Source organism: Urocitellus parryii, chromosome 12 (genome assembly GCF_045843805.1).
Source record: "Urocitellus parryii isolate mUroPar1 chromosome 12, mUroPar1.hap1, whole genome shotgun sequence".
Lineage (NCBI taxonomy): Eukaryota > Metazoa > Chordata > Mammalia > Rodentia > Sciuridae > Urocitellus > Urocitellus parryii.
Genome location: NC_135542.1, coordinates 19,796,049 through 19,820,362, shown reverse-complemented (window position 1 = coordinate 19,820,362; position 24,314 = coordinate 19,796,049). Strand labels below are relative to the sequence as shown.

General features: G+C 49.6%; 1 protein-coding gene across 1 annotated transcript in view; it reads right to left on the bottom strand.

Annotated features, from left to right (window-relative positions):
* The window catches only part of LOC144249866 (uncharacterized), a 155,046-nt gene that overhangs the window by 20,806 nt on the left and 109,926 nt on the right, over window positions 1–24,314 (bottom strand). The window contains 3 exon segments of the mRNA XM_077792064.1: window positions 14,050–14,147; window positions 14,342–14,456; window positions 15,540–15,770. Of these exon segments, the coding sequence (XP_077648190.1) occupies window positions 14,050–14,147; window positions 14,342–14,456; window positions 15,540–15,770 (444 nt within the window).

Sequence of the window (24,314 nt, the reverse complement as noted above, 5' to 3'; positions counted from 1 at the left end):
CTGGAAACAGGAGCCCACCCTCTTGACCCCAAGCCCATTCCATGTTGAAGTTGGTCCAAGGGTCCACCATAGTCACTGAAGAGGACAACGTGCAGTTATGCCTCATGGAGTCAGGGATGCAGTCACATGGAGGATATGTACTCATGGCACCTGCGGTTTAGGCTGACCCCATGAAAAGGGACACAATGGCAATCATTTGCACCCCATTTTTCACTGAATTATGAAACGTGACTGGAAACGTGTCTTCACACAGTGGGTGCTTTCTCCATGTTCACCAGTGAATGAGCCCAAACTGCTGATTCCCACATATCTCTGGGTGTGGGAGCTGCCATGTCCAAAGCCCCTGTCCAGCTATGTCCCAGCTAGGACGCTCTGTCCCACTATGGAAACTAACATGTCTTTATTAACCCAAAAGTGCTTTTCCCAAGGCCCGAGTTTTGAGACGCCTCTGGCACAGATCTACGTTCTTCACAAAGCCAACATCACACCAGAAAGACCACCTGGCCTCACTGAGTCCACCTGGGAATGAGCTCAGTGCACACCATTGAGCTGTGGTGCCCAGTGTGTGGGGACTGCTCCATGGACCTCTGTGGATCAGCTGGAGTCAGGATGGTTTCTCTGCCTGAGAGGGGAAGTTCACTGCCCTTGCAAGGCTGTGGCAGGCACCTCCAGGACTCGTACCATTCGGGGCTGACATTCCACTATGAGTGTGGTCCTCTTTCTCATTAGGTATCACAAACCTTTGGGTCCCTGAGAGGCACATGGCAGCCCCAAGACAGAGGCATGAGGGGGCTACACACTTGGGCTTGGTGGTCTGGTGCTTACCTTGGGAACAAGAGATCCAGCACCTGCTGGGTGGGGATGAAATCCCAGGAGATTAACCCCATGTTGCTGCTGAACTGTAGGTTCCTCCCACAAATGACAGGCAGGAGCTCATTCCTAAGCTGGTCCTGCCTGTAAGGTTCAAGGCTCTGAACCCTGAAGGGCTCCTCCGTGTTCTGATCATTTTCACCCTGGGTTGGGACCAAGAATGGTGGGTTCAAAATGGAAATGGTGACAAACAGAAAAATGACTTGTGCCAATACACTAGAGTCAAAGCACAATGGATCAGTTCCCATCAGTACACACACACACACACACACACACACACACACACACACACACAGAGTCAGAATAGGAGTCCTGGGCCATTCATCAGGGATCAGACTAGAGGGCCTGCTGGGCTCACCTGCCCTGTGCTACTCACTGTTACTCTTGAGCTCCTCTGCGACAATCGCCAGAGCCTCTGGCGTCTAAGATGAAGCCTCACCCAGTGTATCCACAAAAGGGCTAGTTGGCCCCCCTGAGATTCCTGGGAGCCTGAGGCTCGGCATTGTCTGCAACCACAGGAGAACATCCTTCTCCCTCCAGTGGCTCCAACCAAGTGAGCTCGGATGGCTTGGTCAGTGAAGTGGGTGCCTGGATACCAGGGTTCCATGTTCTGTTTGATCCATTGTCAAGGCAATGATGTCATTTCCTGTGCCCATACCTGAGCCTCTTTTCACATAAGACCACTTTCAAAAGCCCTATGGGCTGCTGATTTCTCCTCCATGCCTACCCATCTCAGGTGCGCAGGTGTTCACCAACAACTACCCAAACATCCCCACCAGCATCTGCCCTGCTTGGTGCCACTAGAGTTCCAGCTTGGAGCCTTCAAAAATGCATTCACAACCAGTCCTTCCCTCTCAGCAGCTTTTGGACCCTGGTCCCATCATTGTGCAACTCACGGTGTGCCCAGTCCTTTCTGGAAAGTAGGGTAGCATCTAATCTCTAGGGTTTATTGTGTCTATTGGCCCCTAACACCCTCTATTCTCTCTGAAACCAGAGATGGGACTCACAGGTGGCTAAAGCACAAATGTACAGATGGGACAATCACAAGAAGGGGAGAGACAAAGAATGCACCCTAACTCAATCAGGCCTGTGTCCCACACAGGGACATGGCCAATGTCCGTCCCATCGTGGCTGCAGTTCCCTCTCTACACCATGGCAAGTTGGAGGGGACTGAGATGCAGAGGCTGCTCCCCTCTGCCATACAACTTCCCAAGGCTTCTCCTAAGATTTCAAAAGGGCCAAGCGTGTCTAGTGTTGGGGTCTCACAGAGACTCCGAGGTACCACAGCATCCTGCTGCCCAGAACCGGTTCACCCCTCACCTCAAGGGGGCTCAGCCTCTGGATTCATGGGAATTGAAGTGGGTACAGGTGATGGGATATCACCTCCAAGACTGAGTTATGCCAAGTCCATGACCCCTGTCTGCATCCCTGTCTCCAGCACCACTCCCCCCTCTCTCTTTCCTCCTCAGAGCAAACAAATCCATTTAGCAAGTGTGTCCTGTGATAAAGACATGACGGTCACCCATCCTCTCATTACAAAAACACTGAGGCTCAGCCAACATGGATCCTACCAGGAACACAGGCATAAACTCAGAGTCCGATCCTCCCAGCCGAGCCTCGGTGGAGCCTGGACTCCCAGCCTCCTGAGTCAAGGAAACAGAGGTGCCTAGCCGAGCCACCTTGGATGCAGCCGCACACAAACTGAACTCATCAATGCCCCTTGCTCTCAGTTGTGAGTAAGAGGGGAGGGTGTTTCACAACCCTGGACATCCAGTGCAGTCTCCAGGCTTTGGGGTGTGCCCTGGCCTCTCTCTATCTGCCCAGGCCCTCCAACCCACACTGGCCTCTTACCCAACCTCCTCCTAGGGCCAAACTCAATCCTGCCTCTCAATTTCTGCTGCCTTCCCCAACACACTGCTCCCCAAAATGAGCAGGGCTGGCTCTCGGTTATCATGCTGGTGCCAGCAGCAATGCCACCCCACTGACATAATTCTGAGTCCCAACCTAGGCACTCCAGCTGTCTTTGCCACACCTGGCCTGTTTGGGCTCTGGCTCTTGCTCTTTTCTTTCATGTGCATGTGTTTTGAGGTTTTGAGTTTCTCCCACTGCAGAACTGCAGCTGTGGCAGGGTAGAGCTCATGAGGGTGACACTCTGAGCCACATCCAATCCCATCAGGACTGTTAACTGGGGTGATGCTGGAACACAGTGATGAGTGAACACATGGGAGGTGGTTGGACCCACCTTGCCTCTGAGTGGTTTCCTTTCAGGACAGGAATGTAGGGATGGGAGCCCCTGGCGCGGGATGCTTTGCACAAGGCGTGACCACGGGCTCTTTCCTGGCAAAAATGGCTCCACTCAGCATGGAGAGCACTGTCATTCCTGGTGGCTAACAACAGCCCTGGACCCCAGAAAGGAACCCACACTCAAGATTAACGTCTGAGTGTGCGTGTCCTTGAGGAAATGAGGTCTCCTGATCCCAGGTGCAAAGGGGTAAGTCCTCTAACTCCAGGGGCCATGAAGGGACATCTGAGTTTCCCTCGTCCTTCTTTCCCTCTCTGAACCCAGGGTGTCCTCACACTAACCACAGTTAGGACCCTGGCCTCATTCCCCAGTGAGGATCATTAGGCTCCATAAAGGACAGTCTCTAAGATGCTCAGTGGACCAACACCCTCTGCACAACCCATAACCCTATTCACCCAAGAGGCAAGAGGATTTCTATTCAGGAAAACCAGGAAAGGGAGAGCCTTTCTCAAGGACACAAGGACATTAGTGAGTGAGGGAGTGATTAATGGATGGAGAACTATTTCCAACACCAACTTCCAGGAGCATATATGGCCCTTTGGAGAATTCTGCAGTGTGTTGGTGATTAAGGAGGACGTGTGAATCCAGGGGTCACTAGGTCCTCTCAGCCATAAGGAGGGAAACTGCCATAAAGGAACTAGGACAAGGGTGCGAGGAATGCTCACTGGGGGGAGATCGGAAGGAAGGAAAGTGTACTCATTAGAAAAGTGTCGCCTGAAAATTCTTAAGCCAGCCAAAAGTCGTGCGAACTTGTGTGGGAAAAGAGTCTTTGCACAGTGATGAAGCTAAGAGCTCACATGATGGAACACAGCATCAACTGGGACCAAATCCAATATCTGATATTCTTGTAGGAAGAGGAGAGTCTGGACCCAGAGACCAGGGAGACTTGGGGATACCAGCTATGTGAGGTTGGAGCCAGGGCGGGATGCCCATATGGGAACCACAGATCGTGGGCAGCAATACGAGAGTGGGCAAGGGCTGGGAGAGTTGGGGGGACAGTCCCCTAGGAACCTGTGAGGTGTTTTGGCAGTGAGACCGCCCAACACCTTGTGTGTTGAGCCCCTGGAGCTTGAGGGAAGGCCCTTCCTCTGTTGTTGGCCACCCAGTTGACAGAGTTTGGTTGTAGCAGGCCTAGGACCCAGCCGAAGGTCTGAGCATGTTGGCCATGCAGGGTGGATCTGGACCGCAGACACACTCTGATGACTGTAGGGTTTCAGCCATGCATCAACACAAGCACCAAGACAGGCCAGGTGGGGAAAGGGCTAGGAACACACTCTGGGGGCTGGTGCCTATATTACTGGGAGCACTTCTGACCCCAATTCCCTGATCTGCTGCCAACACAAGCTACAGAGGAGGGTGGAGGGACACAGAGCATGGATCTTCCCCACTCAGTGGGCCCAGGCATGTACCATGTGCCATGCCCGGTGAGTCCTGAAGCGGCCCCCTCTTCCCATCCTGAGAGCTCTTCCCTTCCTCATGTGCTACTACCTTCCCACTGTCTCTGGAAATATCTACTTGCTGTGGTCCTCAGGCAGTTTATGATTTAAGTTAAAAAAAAAAAAACAGGTCTTGGTGCTCAAAAATATTTGATTTGCCCATCCTCATCCCCCAACCCCAATATTTTCATTATTTCCTCAACATATGAAATTTTACTAGCAAAAAGTTAATTTTGAATTATACAAAGTTGATTCAAATAACATTGGTATACATAATCAATCACTGTACTTTCAATGTTTGTTCTCCTTTCCTGTTAGAAACTGCTCGGAAAAAAGAGAACAGAGGGGGCTGGGGATGTGGCTCAAGTGGTAACGTGTTCGACTGGCATGCGCGAGTCAGTGGGTTCGATCCTCAGCACCATATAAAATAAAATAAAATAAAGATATGTCCACTGAAAACTGAAAAAAAAAAAAAAAACCAAAGAGAACAGAGGACAGACTCATGGAAGTACTTGAACTGATAAGAAGCTCCCACTCAAGCTCAGCATTCAGTCCTGGACAGGGTAAGACCAGGCCACTTTGACATATGTTCCAAAGAGTCTACCAGACAGAATCCTCTGACTGATCCCTGACTGAGCCATAGGAACTGGCTAGAAAAGCCTTCACATCCTCAATACATTCTTCACTTCAGAATACTGGACAAGCATTGATATCCATCTCTCGTTACCTTGCTCCCCAGCCAACCATTCTTCAACAAATTCAAAGGAGCAACTCATGCAAGCACACAGAAAGGGATGTTCACTACACACATCCATGTGCGAAAAAGACAACTGGTATTTCTTGTTTGGGCTATTTCAAATGAAATCCCTTCTGCATGACCTCCACAAACCAAAGGAAAATATTTGTGAAATTCCCACGTAGAAGACAAGATACACTTGCCAAGGAGGCAGTGCCAAGAATTTTGACACTCCAAATGTAGAGTGTGTGTTTAGGAGGCAGTCACAGTTTCCATGAGAGAGTCCCATGAAATCAATTAGGAAGATCCATGCTCTAGCCCTACCATGCAAGTGATGTGACTTGAAAGAGTCACTTAGTCTTAGTAACCATCATCACTAACAACTAAGTCAATGAATAAAGGTCCTCAGGTGTCAAGCTACAAAATGTGGGATGAGCATGGATGAGGATGGGTGGGAGAAGTCTCCAACTCTAACACAATTAGGGAAGGCTGTGCCTGTCCTCAAGTGGCTGGGGGGGCTTGGGATCCTGCCACAGAGGGGGATTCCAAACCTCACATCCCCTGACCCAGGCCAGAAGACCAGGTAGATTCCAAGGACCCTGGGGTGGCCCAATGGCAATAAAGGTCAAAAGGAACTAGGGATCTGCCTGGTCCCTCAATCCCCTACTCTGAGCAGGGCTGCATGACGAGGCCAGAGGCCATCCACAGCAATCTGCCTTTACAGGAAAACAGGGACTGCAGGCTGCCTCTGGCTCACTGAATCAGGGTGGTGTTTTCATAAAGCAAGACCACTTCCTCACATTTGACCAGCAGCTCATGTGTTGACAGCACAATGACTGACTTGACTCAGGCCCTGATGAATGAAATAGAAAATTCATAGCAAACCCATCTTTAGCTCTTCCACATCATCAGGGACTCTGATTCAATTCCGTCCAGAAAGGTGTCTGAAATGATTTCTAAACATGCTGGGGACTCACCTCTGTGTGGAACTTTTCAGGAAAAAGGGGATCAAGTCTCATGAAGCAACTCTTCTCTCTTCTAGCCCATGGGCAATGCAAGGAACCTGCATGATACCAGAGGCTCACTTCTCTCTTCTCATGTCTTCTGGAAAGGATTCGTTAATGCTTCCTGCAAGGTGAAGCAGAAGCCTGCATTCCCAGCTGCACAGAAGTGTTTGAGGGCAGTGTCTCCCTTAAAACCCAAAAATAAAAAAACAGGTCATTCAACAGGCACATGGATTAGAGTACATGTTCAATGATCCCTCCTCCCTGGAGCCTTCCACATGCCCATCTTCCACATTCACAGAGCAATGCTTGGCCATTCTCAAGACCAGGAGACCATGATGCTCATCACCAGGAAGTCAATAAGGAACATGAAGAGAGCAGCATGGATTGCAGAAGGTGGCACATCAAGGATCTTCAGCTCTGCTGCTAGAACACAAGAGCTTAACTTCAGTATTGACTTTTTGCCAACTACCAAGTACGATAGCAGTGTCAAGCCCAATATGCAGATATGCAAGTAGTAGGTGACACCCCGCATCCATTCACAAAAGTGGGCAACATCTGCATCAGAACAAGGAAGTATCTTACCCTTACTCATAAAAATCATCAGAAACAAAATAAAATGGATGCAAGACTTCTCATTTCACTATTAGGTAGCTGTTGGAATTCCCTATTAAATAATACCTCCTCCAAAATAAAAAGTATCTCAGACATGTGTCAACTATTCAATGGATGACATTTTAAAAACTATGGACTTTACTTAATATTTATGTATGCTATATCCCTGCCTAAGGCTCTATGAGAAAGGAGCACATAGAATTGGATCTTTGAAAATCTCACATTTGCTGATAAATATTACTGCTGATCTCAGGCATGGCGAAGTGAAAAGTGGGACTTTGGATATTCAAAGAATGCTATGTTGTGGGATTGGTGTCCCTGATTCATACATAGCATATGGTTTCTATGAAATCCAGTGAGGGAGCAGGAGTAACGAAGCTGATTCCACAGATGACCTCAGGGAATACTGACAGATAGGCCAAATGAAAAATATGTTCCAGCTAACCATTGGTATTTGGGCTTCTGATCCCAGTCCTGTTTTTTAAAAAGGTGCAGACAGGCAGTGTTCATTAAAAACTGTCTACCATGTAAAAGTGGGTAATTTAAATGGCATCTAGTTACACATCTGATAGAATGGTCTGGCAACATATGAATTTCATTCTAACAACAACAACAACAACAAAACATAGAAAATGAGACATAAAGATAAAACCTTGTCTTCACCAGGATGCCTAAAAATAGGTTTTATTTGGCTCATGCAAATAAATATCTTTCAATAGAATTTCTGATTTCTGAATGAATCCATTCAACTTCATACTGCACAGATCACAAGGTTTTCTTTACAGAATATTCTCTTCTTCTTCTTAAAGCCTCACATAGAAAATGTCTCACAGGACATAGGAGGGGAATGACCCAAAGGATGAGAGAACGGCTGGAACCGTTCTCAAATGTGCCCATGTAGCCTAAAGTTTGAAGGCATCTAATTGTACTCTAAAACAATTATGAACCTATTTGATCCATTATTAATAAATATCACCACTTTACCACTTGAACCAAATCACAGAAAATTGGAAACAGATGATCATTTGCTTTGATACCTTTACTTCTGTTTCATTACTCAGAGTCGATCAACTCTATACTTCAAGTGACACAGATTTGTTACAGAATGCCTAAGATCCTAAGGATCTATTTTAGCTCAGCCCATGGTATTGCTTCATTATTTTATTATTTTGTAAGTAATAAAATATAACTTCATGTTGGATGATCTATTCAAGCCATGAATATATCATCCAACATTGTTCTTCCCAAAATATTAGCCCAATTTCTGCGGGTGCTCACTTACTGTTTAGGAATTTTACTAATTGTTTGAAGGTTCTAGAGGACCTGTTAGACTCCTAATGGACAAACCATACAACATACTCCAGAGAACGGACGAGTGCCATAAGAAGAAAATAAGGTCAGCCTACAGCAATGGGCAGCTGCCTGCCCTCGGCTGGGAGGAGCCCTGGCCATGGCACCAGGGCTGCTGGGCAGCAGAAGCCTCCACAGCCCTGCAGGGAGCCTGGAGCACAGCTCTGCCTAACCATGCTCAGCCCTGGACAGATGCACATGAGTTCCCATCACAGGCTCGAGTGTGACAGTCCCAGGTGCATGCCTGTCATGCCAGCCACCAGGGAGGCTGAGGCAAGAGGAACGTTTGAGGTCAGCCTTGGCAACTTAGACCCCGAGGCAAAGGGGAAATACTTTTACAGGGGTCTCTGAGGGTGTAGCTCAGGTAGGTCACTTGCCTCACAGGCTCAAGGCCCTGGGTTCAATCCCCAGAACCCACGTACACACAAAAAGTGAACTTGGAATAGTGTTTAAAATGATGGATCAGGTACACACAAGGACTTCAATATGACCTCTCAGAGGAGCTCAATTTGAGATCAGACTGAACAAAAGACCACCTGGACCATTGACTCAGTGTCTGAAACCCTCTGTGAGCATGGGAAGCACTGCTGGCAAGACACCAGAGGGCCAAAGCACTTGTGCCCCCTGCAGGGGTGTCTCTTGTCTACCGCCAAAGACTGTTCCCCTCCTGGGGCAGCTGAGAGCAAGCTGGGCCTTGGAGCAAGGACTAGTGCTTTAGATATAGACTATGCAAGCAAGGGGCAATGTCTTTAATAAAACTAAAATTAAAAAGTCACATTGAAAAAATTTTTAAAAGAAGAAAATAAGGTCAAGTAGAGGAAGCCCATTTTCACAGGAAAAAATCCCCCAGTGAAAAGCATCAGAATAGATACCAAGAAAAATACCAACAAAAACAGTGTGCTCCCACTATGTATCTACTCAACATGCAAAAGTTAGAAAGCTAGATAATACAATCCTGGCCACAGGTAGAGCTATGCAGAGGAGCCACCTGGCAGTGCTTAGTCAAAGAAGTAAACATGCACACTTTGACCTAGAAATTCCACCTGTGTGTAAACCAGGCGGTGCTTAAGCAGTTTCACAAGGGGACATGCACAGGGAAATTTATCCTCAGGTTCTTATAGAGTTGTCTGTGCTTACAGGGAGTTGATGGTTGTCAAGATGCCCACAGCTGCGAAAGTCAAAAGCTAAAAAAATAATAGATGCCAACCTGGATATATTAATAATCCCGTATCTATGATCACCTTCATAAGGTAGCTTCCCAACTTCTGTGTGGAAGTGTGTTTCTCCTTGGCCCTTACACTGTTGTGGAGACCACTAGGAGTTCAGCTTTGTGCAGGATCATCTGACCTGGACTTTTTGCAAGACCTGTACAGCCCTCACACATGCTCAGATGCTACAGGACTTTTCAGACCAGTCCAGACAACAGTAGGCATCCATTCATTGTCTGCACTCTACAGATTCCTAGATGCACGACATTCATTACCATCAAATGCAGAATTTTCATCAAAAACTAATATATATATCATTCCAATCTGAATCAAGAAAATCGGAAATATCCCCAAATCCAAAGAGTGGATCCCCATTGTGATGCTACAAGTTGAAAATTCCACAGCTGACCTCATGGGATGGTTCACAGTCAAAAGACAGCTGCATGAAAAATATTACATGACCTTCCTGCTATGTGAAAAGTGGCATGTGAAGTACACATGCATGTCTTCCTCAGACATGGGTTCATTTGCAAGACACCTTGTGCAATTGAAAATACTCCAAAAGGGGAGAAATCAGAACCATGTCTCCAAAGTATTTCAGCAGAGACCAACTCCATCTGTCTATCTATCTCTCAGTGAGTGTGTGTGCTCTTGTGTGTGTTTGTGTGTCTTTGTTTGTGTTTGTACCATCATAGCCGATACTTCATTGCCCCCATTGGAAAACTGACTCAGATAATGCCATCTGCCAAACTCCTAAAAACCAAAGTTCTTGCTGATAGAATGAAACATTCCTTCCTGTTGGTTTGGATGTGTCCTTTAGGAATCACTGCTACATTTAGTATACTCAAATCATCACAGTAGATCAGGTAACAAAAACATATGTATTTTAAAATAATAATATATTAATGGAAACAACAAATACAGGATAGAGTAACAACTGTGTTACTAAACAAGGTCAAGGACAATGGCAAACTATAGATTCAAACTTTGAAGAAAATAGTAATCAATGTAAATATTCCTGGGCTGCCTCAGCCCCGCCCAGGCACACAGCAGCAGAATGGTTTTGCAAGCATCCTCAGGAGGGCTGGAGCCTTCTTTCCAGGACGAGAGGGAGGTTGAGGCTGGATCCACCCATCATTCTTTTGGGAGAGGCTCCTTTTCCTCAGCACAAAGTTGGATTTTTTGTGAGGATTCTTGGCATAAAATACGTTGGCCTCTGCTGGAATCCTCAGCTCTGGGGAGAGAGGGGTGTACAAAAAGAAGGTGGCACTCAGGAGGTGCTCCCTAGGACACGCCAACATCTGAGAGCCTGTGCCAGAAAAGGCCAGAGCCACACACCTGAGAGCTCTCCAATTCAGCACCAATACCAACAAAGACAGCCTCCACAGTCCTCCCTGAGGAAGAACTAGGCAGAGCACTTCAACAGACCTAATGTCTGTTCCTACCAAAGGCTTTGGACTCCAGAATATCTCAGGTCCTCTTGCATCTGCCAAAGCACACCACTAGGGTTGGCATCTGAAATCTCCCACAAAAGGCTCCTGTGCCGAAGATTCAGTCCCCACATGAGCCATCTTCATAGGTGGGTTTGGAGGGAAGCATTGGATGGTGAGTGCTCTGATGTCAACATGAAATTCTCATTCAAGATGAATACACTACTGGGGGGTGGGAGGGACTGGAAGAAAGGTTGAGCATGGTTGGGGGAAGACCTAAACAGGGTTGTGCCCTGGGCAACAGTACCTTGTTCCTGTTGGCTCCACTGAATCCTCATTCTCCAAGTAGAGGTCCTCCCTCTCCATCTTTCTCTCTCTCCCTCTCTGCCAGCCTCGTTCTCTCTCTCCCAGTCTATGCCTTTGTGGCAAGGGCTGAGGAGCTCTCCCTCCACTGCCACACACTAGAGCTTTATGGACAGCCTCAGTGCACAACCAAAGAGAAAGCTATGAAACCCAGAGAAAAGGCCTAGGATTCCTCCTCTGAGTTATTTTCCTCAAGTATGGCCACAGTGAGGACAGGCTGACCAGCACGGATACCACGTTAGAGCCATGCTTCTGCGTTGGTGGAGCCCGCCTCCATGTGAACCAGGCTTCTGAGAATGGAGGCCACATTCCAAATACTGCCCTACTGAGAACAATGGTTCCAAAGACCAGCAAAGGGACTGCTTCCCTCCAACATGGTGTATGGCCCAGTGGTGCCATGACCCCGAGTGGGGGAATACAACAGCCGCTTCTCCTTCCTCTGAACATGTGTTTCCTGTCGCCCTCCTCTAACCTAGAGCCTGTTCTCCAACCCTTCTGGGTTGGATGTGGAGATCTCTGCTATGAATTTCTTAGGCTACCAAGGCCCCAGACAGACTTCCTCTTCCATAGACACTACTAACCTAACAGTAGGTTAAGATAGGAGACAAGTGATCCTAGAACTCATAGGGATGGTGGTCTTCAGGGTACATAGGCTGGGATAATGGCTGCTGTGGTGTTTGGCTCACAAAAACCAACCAACCAACCAACAAAAAAGCGCTGGCATTATTATCAGATGAGCTCTGTGGCTAAGTGCTCAGGAAGCCCTCATCTGACTTTAGTTAGGGATCACAACCTGGCTATTGTGATCACTCCTTGCCTAGTGGACTCAGGTGCGTAAGACCATGGAATTTATGCAAAAACAGATGATTCAGGCTGTCTCCCAGGCTGTGTTTTCTTCCCAATTTCATCCTGTTACTGCTTGCTAGAATCCTGGCAATGCTCTGCCCAGGCAGTGGTTTTTTTGGTCACACAGAAGGCTTTCAATAGTACTGCTTCAGTCCACAAAATGCCAGTTCCCTCTTTAGCCCATGCATTCCCATGTTCCTTTGAAACCACTCCTATCCCAGACCATGAAAACATACTGCTCCTGGAGAGAGGCTTTCCTCCTCACTCCTCAAAGATGTCAGCTTTGGATGCCTGTTCATGTCCAGGGGAGGGCACCTGGTGGGGAGCCGCAATATCCACTGGGGTATACTATTGGACCTCAAGACCTTCCACCAGCAGAAGTGCAGTTGGCTTTGTGCACGAACCCAACACACCTGTTGGAGTGTTCTTGGGGGTCAGAGACTACTCTTTGTTGCTAAGAGTTGACCTGAGTCCACATCCTGACCCTTGCTCTCTGCTATCTGATTGTCTCACTTACTCTGACGGCGAGAGATGATTTGGCCCAGCTCATAATCCTCTGGATTCTCCTCAGTAAGGAAGTGTAGGTCGAGGGCGCTGCGGATGACAACAGGAGCCCTATCCTGGCAGGTCACCTGGAGCAGCATGGGAGACAGGCCTTCAGGAAATGGGCCTTGAAGTGACTACTCAAGGACAGTGGGCAGGGGCATTCTGGAGGCACCTCCACTCTAAATACAAGTGCAACACCCATGACCCTACTACCTGAGGCTGACCTCCTGCTCATCGTGTGGGCTCTTCCCACAGGCTACTAGCCCAATCCTTGTACATAGGACCTCCTGGGCCTGCCATTGCTCTTTGTGGAGCTGCACTCCTCTCGGAGTGAAAGGACCCCACTACCTGCATACAGATGCAATCTCATCCCACAAGTTGGGAGGAATGGGACAATAGCCTCCAAGATCCCAGGTATGCCCGAGGATGCAGGCGGCATTGGGAATGGCCTAGGCACGAAACCTAGAGGCTTTGGTCTGGATTGCCAGGGCCAAAAACAGACCCAGGAACATGACCACACACAGGAGTGCTGAAAGATAGCCACGAGAGCTCCTGGCCTCCAGAGGCTCAGTGCTGGCTGGGATGTAGGAGGGCACCTCATCCGGCAAGGGTGGTCATTGGGTTACCTGGACATTTAGTGTGCTTGCTCCACATCCATATCGACTCTGCAGAGAGACTCTCTCAGCTCCTTGTTCAAGGAACATGGAGAACCTCACACTGCTGTCCTCCTCCATAGACGTCAGCATCCCATACAAGGGAACCTGCAACCTAGTTCCTGTCCTATTCTCATCTGTCACCCATACCTGTCCCTGCCCTTCTGGACTGCATGCTGCCACCTGACACACAGACTCCCTCAGACATGGCAGTGGACAAGCTGCTGCACTCGCTCATCTCAGCTCCAGCCCTTCACACTGACCTCTCCCTTCTTGATTCCCATCTATCCTCCTGATCATCCAGAAGCTCCAAATTCAAGAGGGCATGAGTAGTCCATGGTATTGGACCAGTGTCTGCTCCCCACCCAGGTGTAAGCACCACGGGACACCCCTGCTCCCAGGCTTACCAGAACACTCTTGGCCATCTCTGGACTTCGTGTTTCTAAGTGGACACGAATTAAGCAGGTGTCTCCCACCTGCTTGTGGGAAAGCGGCCTGGAGGACTTGCAGGTTGATTCTGAGAACTGTGGGGGATGGAACATCAGCAAACCCAGAAACACAAAGCCACCCCAGACTGTCAGTTGGCTCTATGGGCTTCCAGCAAATATGTCCAGGTGCTGAGGCTTCTTATTTCCTCAGGTCGGAGTGGAATGGCAGCACATGCACAGCTTGAATAAGGTAGGTGTTTACCTCCTTTCCCTTGACCTGGGGGCGTTTCCTCACGATGAAATATTGTACTCCCAGATTCATGGACAGACACACGAGTGAGTGGTCAGAGACCTTGATTTCTGCAGAGCGAAGTGGAGAGAATTGTTAGGTGGCACTCAAGGATTATACCACAAAACACCCACAACCCCTGAGAGTCTCCGCCAGGCCCATCACACTTTGGTATTTTGGGGCCAAGGCCCACTTTCTCTTGGCTGTCAGTTATCCTGAGCCCACTGTGGATCATGTCTCCCCACTGTCTGATTGTCCTACTTACTCTCATCCTCAGACATCATATACAGCAGCTCAAAGTTGTCCACATCCTCATGCTGCAACAAATTTTGGTCCAAGGCCCTGCGGATGAGGCTTGTCACCGTCTCCTGAAAGGTCACCTGGATCAGGGTGGGACAAATGTCATCAGAGAATGGCTTTTAGAAGAGCTACCCAGAAGACTGTGGTCAAACATTCAGGAGAAATCTCAGCTACATATACAAGGGCACAATCTTGTTATCCTGCTACCTGAGTGTGTCCTCCATATACCACCTGGGTTCTTGCAATGTGCTACTAGAACAATCCTGGTACAAATATCTGCCTGTACCTGCCATCTCCCCTCCCCCTGGGGAGCCACATTCCACTCATGTCAAAGGACCAAACTGCCTATGCACAGACACACTCTCATCTCACTGAGATGAGAGCAATGGGCCAGGGATCTGCGCACCAAGTGTGATCTGGGATGCAGGCTGCCTTTGTGGGTGGAAGAGGCAGATGCACTGAAAATTTGGGTCCTGACTGCCATGACACAAAACAGACTCAGATACAAGAGTGTGCACTTGAGTGCTTCATGATAGCTTTGAGAGGCCCTGGCCTCTGGAAGCTCGGTGCGGGTCTGGTTGTAATGATGTACTTGACTCAGCACTGGCAGTCACTGAACATGTCTCCTCTGCAGCTGGACACCTGCAGCATTAGCGTGTCTACTGCACATCCATAGAAATTCTGCCAAGAACCCCTTTAGCTCCGTATTTACATACATGCAAAGCCTAACATTCCGAAGCTTTGGCATGACCCCCCAGGTGATCCCGACCCCAAATTCCTACACCTAGTCATGCTAAGGAGGTTCTCTTCCCTGCCACCAGGAACACATCCCCTCCTACACATGTGACAAGTCACTGCCACCTCCTCTGCTCCAACTTCACTCATTGAGAATACCAAGTTCTAGGCACTGCAGCCTGCACCCTGGACATATCTCTGCCTTCATCTGTCCACAGCACTTCCGTCTGCACTTCTGGCCTGCAAAACCCACAATACACAGGCCCACTCACCACGGAAGCTGGGCATGCTGATGCTCTCCCTCCTCAGGTCAAGCCCTTAAGACGGACCTCTCTCTTCTTTATTTCCCACCATAGCCCTGGGGTTGGCTGTGTCTCCTGCCTTCCACTGTGTGGACACCCAGGAGGCAGCCCTGCTGTCGGGCTTACCGGGATGCGCTTTGTCTCCCTCAGGCTCTGTCCCTCTAGGAGGACGTGAACAACGCGGCTGTCTTCCACCTGCTCGCTGGAGTGAAGCAGTGAGGAGCTGCTACTGGTGACTTTTCTCATGCAGCACTCATTGCTTTGGGTGGCCTGGGGCAATGATCCTGCAGCCACTGCAGAGCTGCTGCTCACAGCTGCTGGGGTCCTGGATGCCACTGCCACAGAAGGTTCCAAGAACTGTGGGGGATGACAACATCAGCAAAGCCCAGCAACTGCACCCCACCCAGCCTGGCAGTTGGCTCTGTGGGCATTCTACAACATCCATCCAGAACCTGAGGTTCTTGTCCCCTTGGAGGATGTGGAGTGGCACCAGGAGTAAAGACTGAAGAAGGTGGCTGTTTACCTCCTTTGGTTTGACCTTCAACGACTTGCTGGCATCTGTTTCTCGAAGAAGAAAGTCGTAATGCACTCCTCCAATCAGGCCGTGATATACTTTCGCATCAGCAGGGACCCTCAGCTCTGGAAAGGCAGGGGCAGAGGCGTGGTAGGTGACACTCAAGGAATACACTACCCAACATCCCCCACAACTGAGAGCCTCTGCCAGCTCAGGTCTCACACACAGACCTGAGAGCCCCCGAATCCAGCTTCTGTTCCACCAAAGACTCCCCACTGATTAATCCCTGAGGACCCTCTATGCACAGGAGGTCCACTACAGGAACACCTTTCAAGGAAATAGCCCCTTGTACCCCAGTACCTCTTAGTTCACGTTGGACCCATCAAAGAGAAACAGCTAGACTTTGTATCTGGATTGGTCCCCAAAGACTCATGTGTTGAAGGTTTTCTCCCCACTGCAGCAATGATCACAGGTGGGTTTGGGGAAAAGCACTTGATGGTGGGTGCCTCCACCTTGACAGTGGACTCATCTACTCATACAGGGCTACACTAATTGGAGGGGTATGGTTTGGAGGTGTGTTGAGGTACTTAGGTACTCACCCCGGTCCGCCTGGCTCTCAGGCTCTGCCTGGCTTGATCTGCCATCTTCAACCTGGGCCAGCAGGTGGTGTGCTTGGTGCTCCAGGTTAAAGCCACCCAGGAGGAGCCACATGTACGGCAGCAGCTGCTGCAGACTCAGAGAGCCTGGAGGCTGATGGGAAGCCTCGGAGTAGAAGTTCACCCAGGTCCCCAGGAAGGAAGATGAGGCACTGTGGGGAGGCAGGTGTGGAGTCAGCAAAACCCTGGCCTTGCCTTCGCCACGGCCTCCAGAGCAAACCTCTGACCCTACCCTCCTGAACCGTCCCTGGTTCTGAACACACCAGTCCACCTCAGGCAAGACACAGTGGCTGTACAGGCAGGGTCAGGACAGGTCGCTACAGGCAAAGAACCTTCAACGAAGGAGCGCTAGATCCATGGTTTGACCAGCTCTCCCCTCCTCTGGGCAGGCCTGACACTCTTCTTCCTCTTGGCTACATGCTCTCCAACCTGGAATGCACCTTCTGGGAGTGTCTGTCCTCCTGCCCACTCTTCTCGGGGCTCAAGAGACACCTCCTCCCCTGGCGTGGGCTGCAATGCTACCTCATTCTCTGTGAGCTCTCACTGAGTTCCCCTGAGTAGCGGTGGACCTCTCTTTTCCCATGAGTGCAGACCACATCTCTGTGGCCCTGGGGGAGGACAGGGAGGTGTGGTGTGGGGGGATCCATTATCCCAGGGCCTTCCCCAGAGGACCCTGACTCCACCTACAACTCCCCGCCTTACCCCTCCTACTGTTGAAGCCCCACACCTTACACTGCAGGCAGAAAACTGAATTGGGCAGAGCAGTCTTTCCTCAGCCTTCCCAAGTCAAATCACCTTGCAGGTCCCTATTCTGGAAACAGGAGCCCACCCTCTTGACCCCAAGCCCATTCCATGTTGAAGTTGGTCCAAGGGTCCACCATAGTCACTGAAGAGGACAACGTGCAGTTATGCCTCATGGAGTCAGGGATGCAGTCACATGGAGGATATGTACTCATGGCACCTGCGGTTTAGGCTGACCCCATGAAAAGGGACACAATGGCAATCATTTGCACCCCATTTTTCACTGAATTATGAAACGTGACTGGAAACGTGTCTTCACACAGTGGGTGCTTTCTCCATGTTCACCAGTGAATGAGCCCAAACTGCTGATTCCCACATATCTCTGGGTGTGGGAGCTGCCATGTCCAAAGCCCCTGTCCAGCTATGTCCCAGCTAGGACGCTCTGTCCCACTATGGAAACTAACATGTCTTTATTAACCCAAAAGTGCTTTTCCCAAGGCCCGAGTTTTGAGACGCCTCTGGCACAGATCTACGTTCTTCACAAAGCCAACATCACACCAGAAAGACCACCTGGCCTCACTGAGTCCACCTGGGAATGAGCTCAGTGCACACCATTGAGCTGTGGTGCCCAGTGTGTGGGGACTGCTCCATGGACCTCTGTGGATCAGCTGGAGTCAGGATGGTTTCTCTGCCTGAGAGGGGAAGTTCACTGCCCTTGCAAGGCTGTGGCAGGCACCTCCAGGACTCGTACCATTCGGGGCTGACATTCCACTATGAGTGTGGTCCTCTTTCTCATTAGGTATCACAAACCTTTGGGTCCCTGAGAGGCACATGGCAGCCCCAAGACAGAGGCATGAGGGGGCTACACACTTGGGCTTGGTGGTCTGGTGCTTACCTTGGGAACAAGAGATCCAGCACCTGCTGGGTGGGGATGAAATCCCAGGAGATTAACCCCATGTTGCTGCTGAACTGTAGGTTCCTCCCACAAATGACAGGCAGGAGCTCATTCCTAAGCTGGTCCTGCCTGTAAGGTTCAAGGCTCTGAACCCTGAAGGGCTCCTCCGTGTTCTGATCATTTTCACCCTGGGTTGGGACCAAGAATGGTGGGTTCAAAATGGAAATGGTGACAAACAGAAAAATGACTTGTGCCAATACACTAGAGTCAAAGCACAATGGGACAGTTCCCATCAGTACACACACACACACACACACACACACACACACACACACACACAGAGTCAGAATAGGAGTCCTGGGCCATTCATCAGGGATCAGACTAGAGGGCCTGCTGGGCTCACCTGCCCTGTGCTACTCACTGTTACTCTTGAGCTCCTCTGCGACAATCGCCAGAGGCTCTGGCGTCTAAGATGAAGCCTCACCCAGTGTATCCACAAAAGGGCTAGTTGGCCCCCCTGAGATTCCTGGGAGCCTGAGGCTCGGCATTGTCTGCAACCACAGGAGAACATCCTTCTCCCTCCAGTGGCTCCAACCAAGTGAGCTCGGATGGCTTGGTCAGTGAAGTGGGTGCCTGGATACCAGGGTTCCATGTTCTGTTTGATCCATTGTCAAGGCAATGATGTCATTTCCTGTGCCCATACCTGAGCCTCTTTTCACATAAGACCACTTTCAAAAGCCCTATGGGCTGCTGATTTCTCCTCCATGCCTACCCATCTCAGGTGCGCAGGTGTTCACCAACAACTACCCAAACATCCCCACCAGCATCTGCCCTGCTTGGTGCCACTAGAGTTCCAGCTTGGAGCCTTCAAAAATGCATTCACAACCAGTCCTTCCCTCTCAGCAGCTTTTGGACCCTGGTCCCATCATTGTGCAACTCACGGTGTGCCCAGTCCTTTCTGGAAAGTAGGGTAGCATCTAATCTCTAGGGTTTATTGTGTCTATTGGCCCCTAACACCCTCTATTCTCTCTGAAACCAGAGATGGGACTCACAGGTGGCTAAAGCACAAATGTACAGATGGGACAATCACAAGAAGGGGAGAGACAAAGAATGCACCCTAACTCAATCAGGCCTGTGTCCCACACAGGGACATGGCCAATGTCCGTCCCATCGTGGCTGCAGTTCCCTCTCTACACCATGGCAAGTTGGAGGGGACTGAGATGCAGAGGCTGCTCCCCTCTGCCATACAACTTCCCAAGGCTTCTCCTAAGATTTCAAAAGGGCCAAGCGTGTCTAGTGTTGGGGTCTCACAGAGACTCCGAGGTACCACAGCATCCTGCTGCCCAGAACCGGTTCACCCCTCACCTCAAGGGGGCTCAGCCTCTGGATTCATGGGAATTGAAGTGGGTACAGGTGATGGGATATCACCTCCAAGACTGAGTTATGCCAAGTCCATGACCCCTGTCTGCATCCCTGTCTCCAGCACCACTCCCCCCTCTCTCTTTCCTCCTCAGAGCAAACAAATCCATTTAGCAAGTGTGTCCTGTGATAAAGACATGACGGTCACCCATCCTCTCATTACAAAAACACTGAGGCTCAGCCAACATGGATCCTACCAGGAACACAGGCATAAACTCAGAGTCCGATCCTCCCAGCCGAGCCTCGGTGGAGCCTGGACTCCCAGCCTCCTGAGTCAAGGAAACAGAGGTGCCTAGCCGAGCCACCTTGGATGCAGCCGCACACAAACTGAACTCATCAATGCCCCTTGCTCTCAGTTGTGAGTAAGAGGGGAGGGTGTTTCACAACCCTGGACATCCAGTGCAGTCTCCAGGCTTTGGGGTGTGCCCTGGCCTCTCTCTATCTGCCCAGGCCCTCCAACCCACACTGGCCTCTTACCCAACCTCCTCCTAGGGCCAAACTCAATCCTGCCTCTCAATTTCTGCTGCCTTCCCCAACACACTGCTCCCCAAAATGAGCAGGGCTGGCTCTCGGTTATCATGCTGGTGCCAGCAGCAATGCCACCCCACTGACATAATTCTGAGTCCCAACCTAGGCACTCCAGCTGTCTTTGCCACACCTGGCCTGTTTGGGCTCTGGCTCTTGCTCTTTTCTTTCATGTGCATGTGTTTTGAGGTTTTGAGTTTCTCCCACTGCAGAACTGCAGCTGTGGCAGGGTAGAGCTCATGAGGGTGACACTCTGAGCCACATCCAATCCCATCAGGACTGTTAACTGGGGTGATGCTGGAACACAGTGATGAGTGAACACATGGGAGGTGGTTGGACCCACCTTGCCTCTGAGTGGTTTCCTTTCAGGACAGGAATGTAGGGATGGGAGCCCCTGGCGCGGGATGCTTTGCACAAGGCGTGACCACGGGCTCTTTCCTGGCAAAAATGGCTCCACTCAGCATGGAGAGCACTGTCATTCCTGGTGGCTAACAACAGCCCTGGACCCCAGAAAGGAACCCACACTCAAGATTAACGTCTGAGTGTGCGTGTCCTTGAGGAAATGAGGTCTCCTGATCCCAGGTGCAAAGGGGTAAGTCCTCTAACTCCAGGGGCCATGAAGGGACATCTGAGTTTCCCTCGTCCTTCTTTCCCTCTCTGAACCCAGGGTGTCCTCACACTAACCACAGTTAGGACCCTGGCCTCATTCCCCAGTGAGGATCATTAGGCTCCATAAAGGACAGTCTCTAAGATGCTCAGTGGACCAACACCCTCTGCACAACCCATAACCCTATTCACCCAAGAGGCAAGAGGATTTCTATTCAGGAAAACCAGGAAAGGGAGAGCCTTTCTCAAGGACACAAGGACATTAGTGAGTGAGGGAGTGATTAATGGATGGAAAACTATTTCCAACACCAACTTCCAGGAGCATATATGGCCCTTTGGAGAATTCTGCAGTGTGTTGGTGATTAAGGAGGACGTGTGAATCCAGGGGTCACTAGGTCCTCTCAGCCATAAGGAGGGAAACTGCCATAAAGGAACTAGGACAAGGGTGCGAGGAATGCTCACTGGGGGGAGATCGGAAGGAAGGAAAGTGTACTCATTAGAAAAGTGTCGCCTGAAAATTCTTAAGCCAGCCAAAAGTCGTGCGAACTTGTGTGGGAAAAGAGTCTTTGCACAGTGATGAAGCTAAGAGCTCACATGATGGAACACAGCATCAACTGGGACCAAATCCAATATCTGATATTCTTGTAGGAAGAGGAGAGTCTGGACCCAGAGACCAGGGAGACTTGGGGATACCAGCTATGTGAGGTTGGAGCCAGGGCGGGATGCCCATATGGGAACCACAGATCGTGGGCAGCAATACGAGAGTGGGCAAGGGCTGGGAGAGTTGGGGGGACAGTCCCCTAGGAACCTGTGAGGTGTTTTGGCAGTGAGACCGCCCAACACCTTGTGTGTTGAGCCCCTGGAGCTTGAGGGAAGGCCCTTCCTCTGTTGTTGGCCACCCAGTTGACAGAGTTTGGTTGTAGCAGGCCTAGGACCCAGCCGAAGGTCTGAGCATGTTGGCCATGCAGGGTGGATCTGGACCGCAGACACACTCTGATGACTGTAGGGTTTCAGCCATGCATCAACACAAGCACCAAGACAGGCCAGGTGGGGAAAGGGCTAGGAACACACTCTGGGGGCTGGTGCCTATATTACTGGGAGCACTTCTGACCCCAATTCCCTGATCTGCTGCCAACACAAGCTACAGAGGAGGGTGGAGGGACACAGAGCATGGATCTTCCCCACTCAGTGGGCCCAGGCATGTACCATGTGCCATGCCCGGTGAGTCCTGAAGCGGCCCCCTCTTCCCATCCTGAGAGCTCTTCCCTTCCTCATGTGCTACTACCTTCCCACTGTCTCTGGAAATATCTACTTGCTGTGGTCCTCAGGCAGTTTATGATTTAAGTTAAAAAAAAAAAAAACAGGTCTTGGTGCTCAAAAATATTTGATTTGCCCATCCTCATCCCCCAACCCCAATATTTTCATTATTTCCTCAACATATGAAATTTTACTAGCAAAAAGTTAATTTTGAATTATACAAAGTTGATTCAAATAACATTGGTATACATAATCAATCACTGTACTTTCAATGTTTGTTCTCCTTTCCTGTTAGAAACTGCTCGGAAAAAAGAGAACAGAGGGGGCTGGGGATGTGGCTCAAGTGGTAACGTGTTCGACTGGCATGCGCGAGTCAGTGGGTTCGATCCTCAGCACCATATAAAATAAAATAAAATAAAGATATGTCCACTGAAAACTGAAAAAAAAAAAAAAAACCAAAGAGAACAGAGGACAGACTCATGGAAGTACTTGAACTGATAAGAAGCTCCCACTCAAGCTCAGCATTCAGTCCTGGACAGGGTAAGACCAGGCCACTTTGACATATGTTCCAAAGAGTCTACCAGACAGAATCCTCTGACTGATCCCTGACTGAGCCATAGGAACTGGCTAGAAAAGCCTTCACATCCTCAATACATTCTTCACTTCAGAATACTGGACAAGCATTGATATCCATCTCTCGTTACCTTGCTCCCCAGCCAACCATTCTTCAACAAATTCAAAGGAGCAACTCATGCAAGCACACAGAAAGGGATGTTCACTACACACATCCATGTGCGAAAAAGACAACTGGTATTTCTTGTTTGGGCTATTTCAAATGAAATCCCTTCTGCATGACCTCCACAAACCAAAGGAAAATATTTGTGAAATTCCCACGTAGAAGACAAGATACACTTGCCAAGGAGGCAGTGCCAAGAATTTTGACACTCCAAATGTAGAGTGTGTGTTTAGGAGGCAGTCACAGTTTCCATGAGAGAGTCCCATGAAATCAATTAGGAAGATCCATGCTCTAGCCCTACCATGCAAGTGATGTGACTTGAAAGAGTCACTTAGTCTTAGTAACCATCATCACTAACAACTAAGTCAATGAATAAAGGTCCTCAGGTGTCAAGCTACAAAATGTGGGATGAGCATGGATGAGGATGGGTGGGAGAAGTCTCCAACTCTAACACAATTAGGGAAGGCTGTGCCTGTCCTCAAGTGGCTGGGGGGGCTTGGGATCCTGCCACAGAGGGGGATTCCAAACCTCACATCCCCTGACCCAGGCCAGAAGACCAGGTAGATTCCAAGGACCCTGGGGTGGCCCAATGGCAATAAAGGTCAAAAGGAACTAGGGATCTGCCTGGTCCCTCAATCCCCTACTCTGAGCAGGGCTGCATGACGAGGCCAGAGGCCATCCACAGCAATCTGCCTTTACAGGAAAACAGGGACTGCAGGCTGCCTCTGGCTCACTGAATCAGGGTGGTGTTTTCATAAAGCAAGACCACTTCCTCACATTTGACCAGCAGCTCATGTGTTGACAGCACAATGACTGACTTGACTCAGGCCCTGATGAATGAAATAGAAAATTCATAGCAAACCCATCTTTAGCTCTTCCACATCATCAGGGACTCTGATTCAATTCCGTCCAGAAAGGTGTCTGAAATGATTTCTAAACATGCTGGGGACTCACCTCTGTGTGGAACTTTTCAGGAAAAAGGGGATCAAGTCTCATGAAGCAACTCTTCTCTCTTCTAGCCCATGGGCAATGCAAGGAACCTGCATGATACCAGAGGCTCACTTCTCTCTTCTCATGTCTTCTGGAAAGGATTCGTTAATGCTTCCTGCAAGGTGAAGCAGAAGCCTGCATTCCCAGCTGCACAGAAGTGTTTGAGGGCAGTGTCTCCCTTAAAACCCAAAAATAAAAAAACAGGTCATTCAACAGGCACATGGATTAGAGTACATGTTCAATGATCCCTCCTCCCTGGAGCCTTCCACATGCCCATCTTCCACATTCACAGAGCAATGCTTGGCCATTCTCAAGACCAGGAGACCATGATGCTCATCACCAGGAAGTCAATAAGGAACATGAAGAGAGCAGCATGGATTGCAGAAGGTGGCACATCAAGGATCTTCAGCTCTGCTGCTAGAACACAAGAGCTTAACTTCAGTATTGACTTTTTGCCAACTACCAAGTACGATAGCAGTGTCAAGCCCAATATGCAGATATGCAAGTAGTAGGTGACACCCCGCATCCATTCACAAAAGTGGGCAACATCTGCATCAGAACA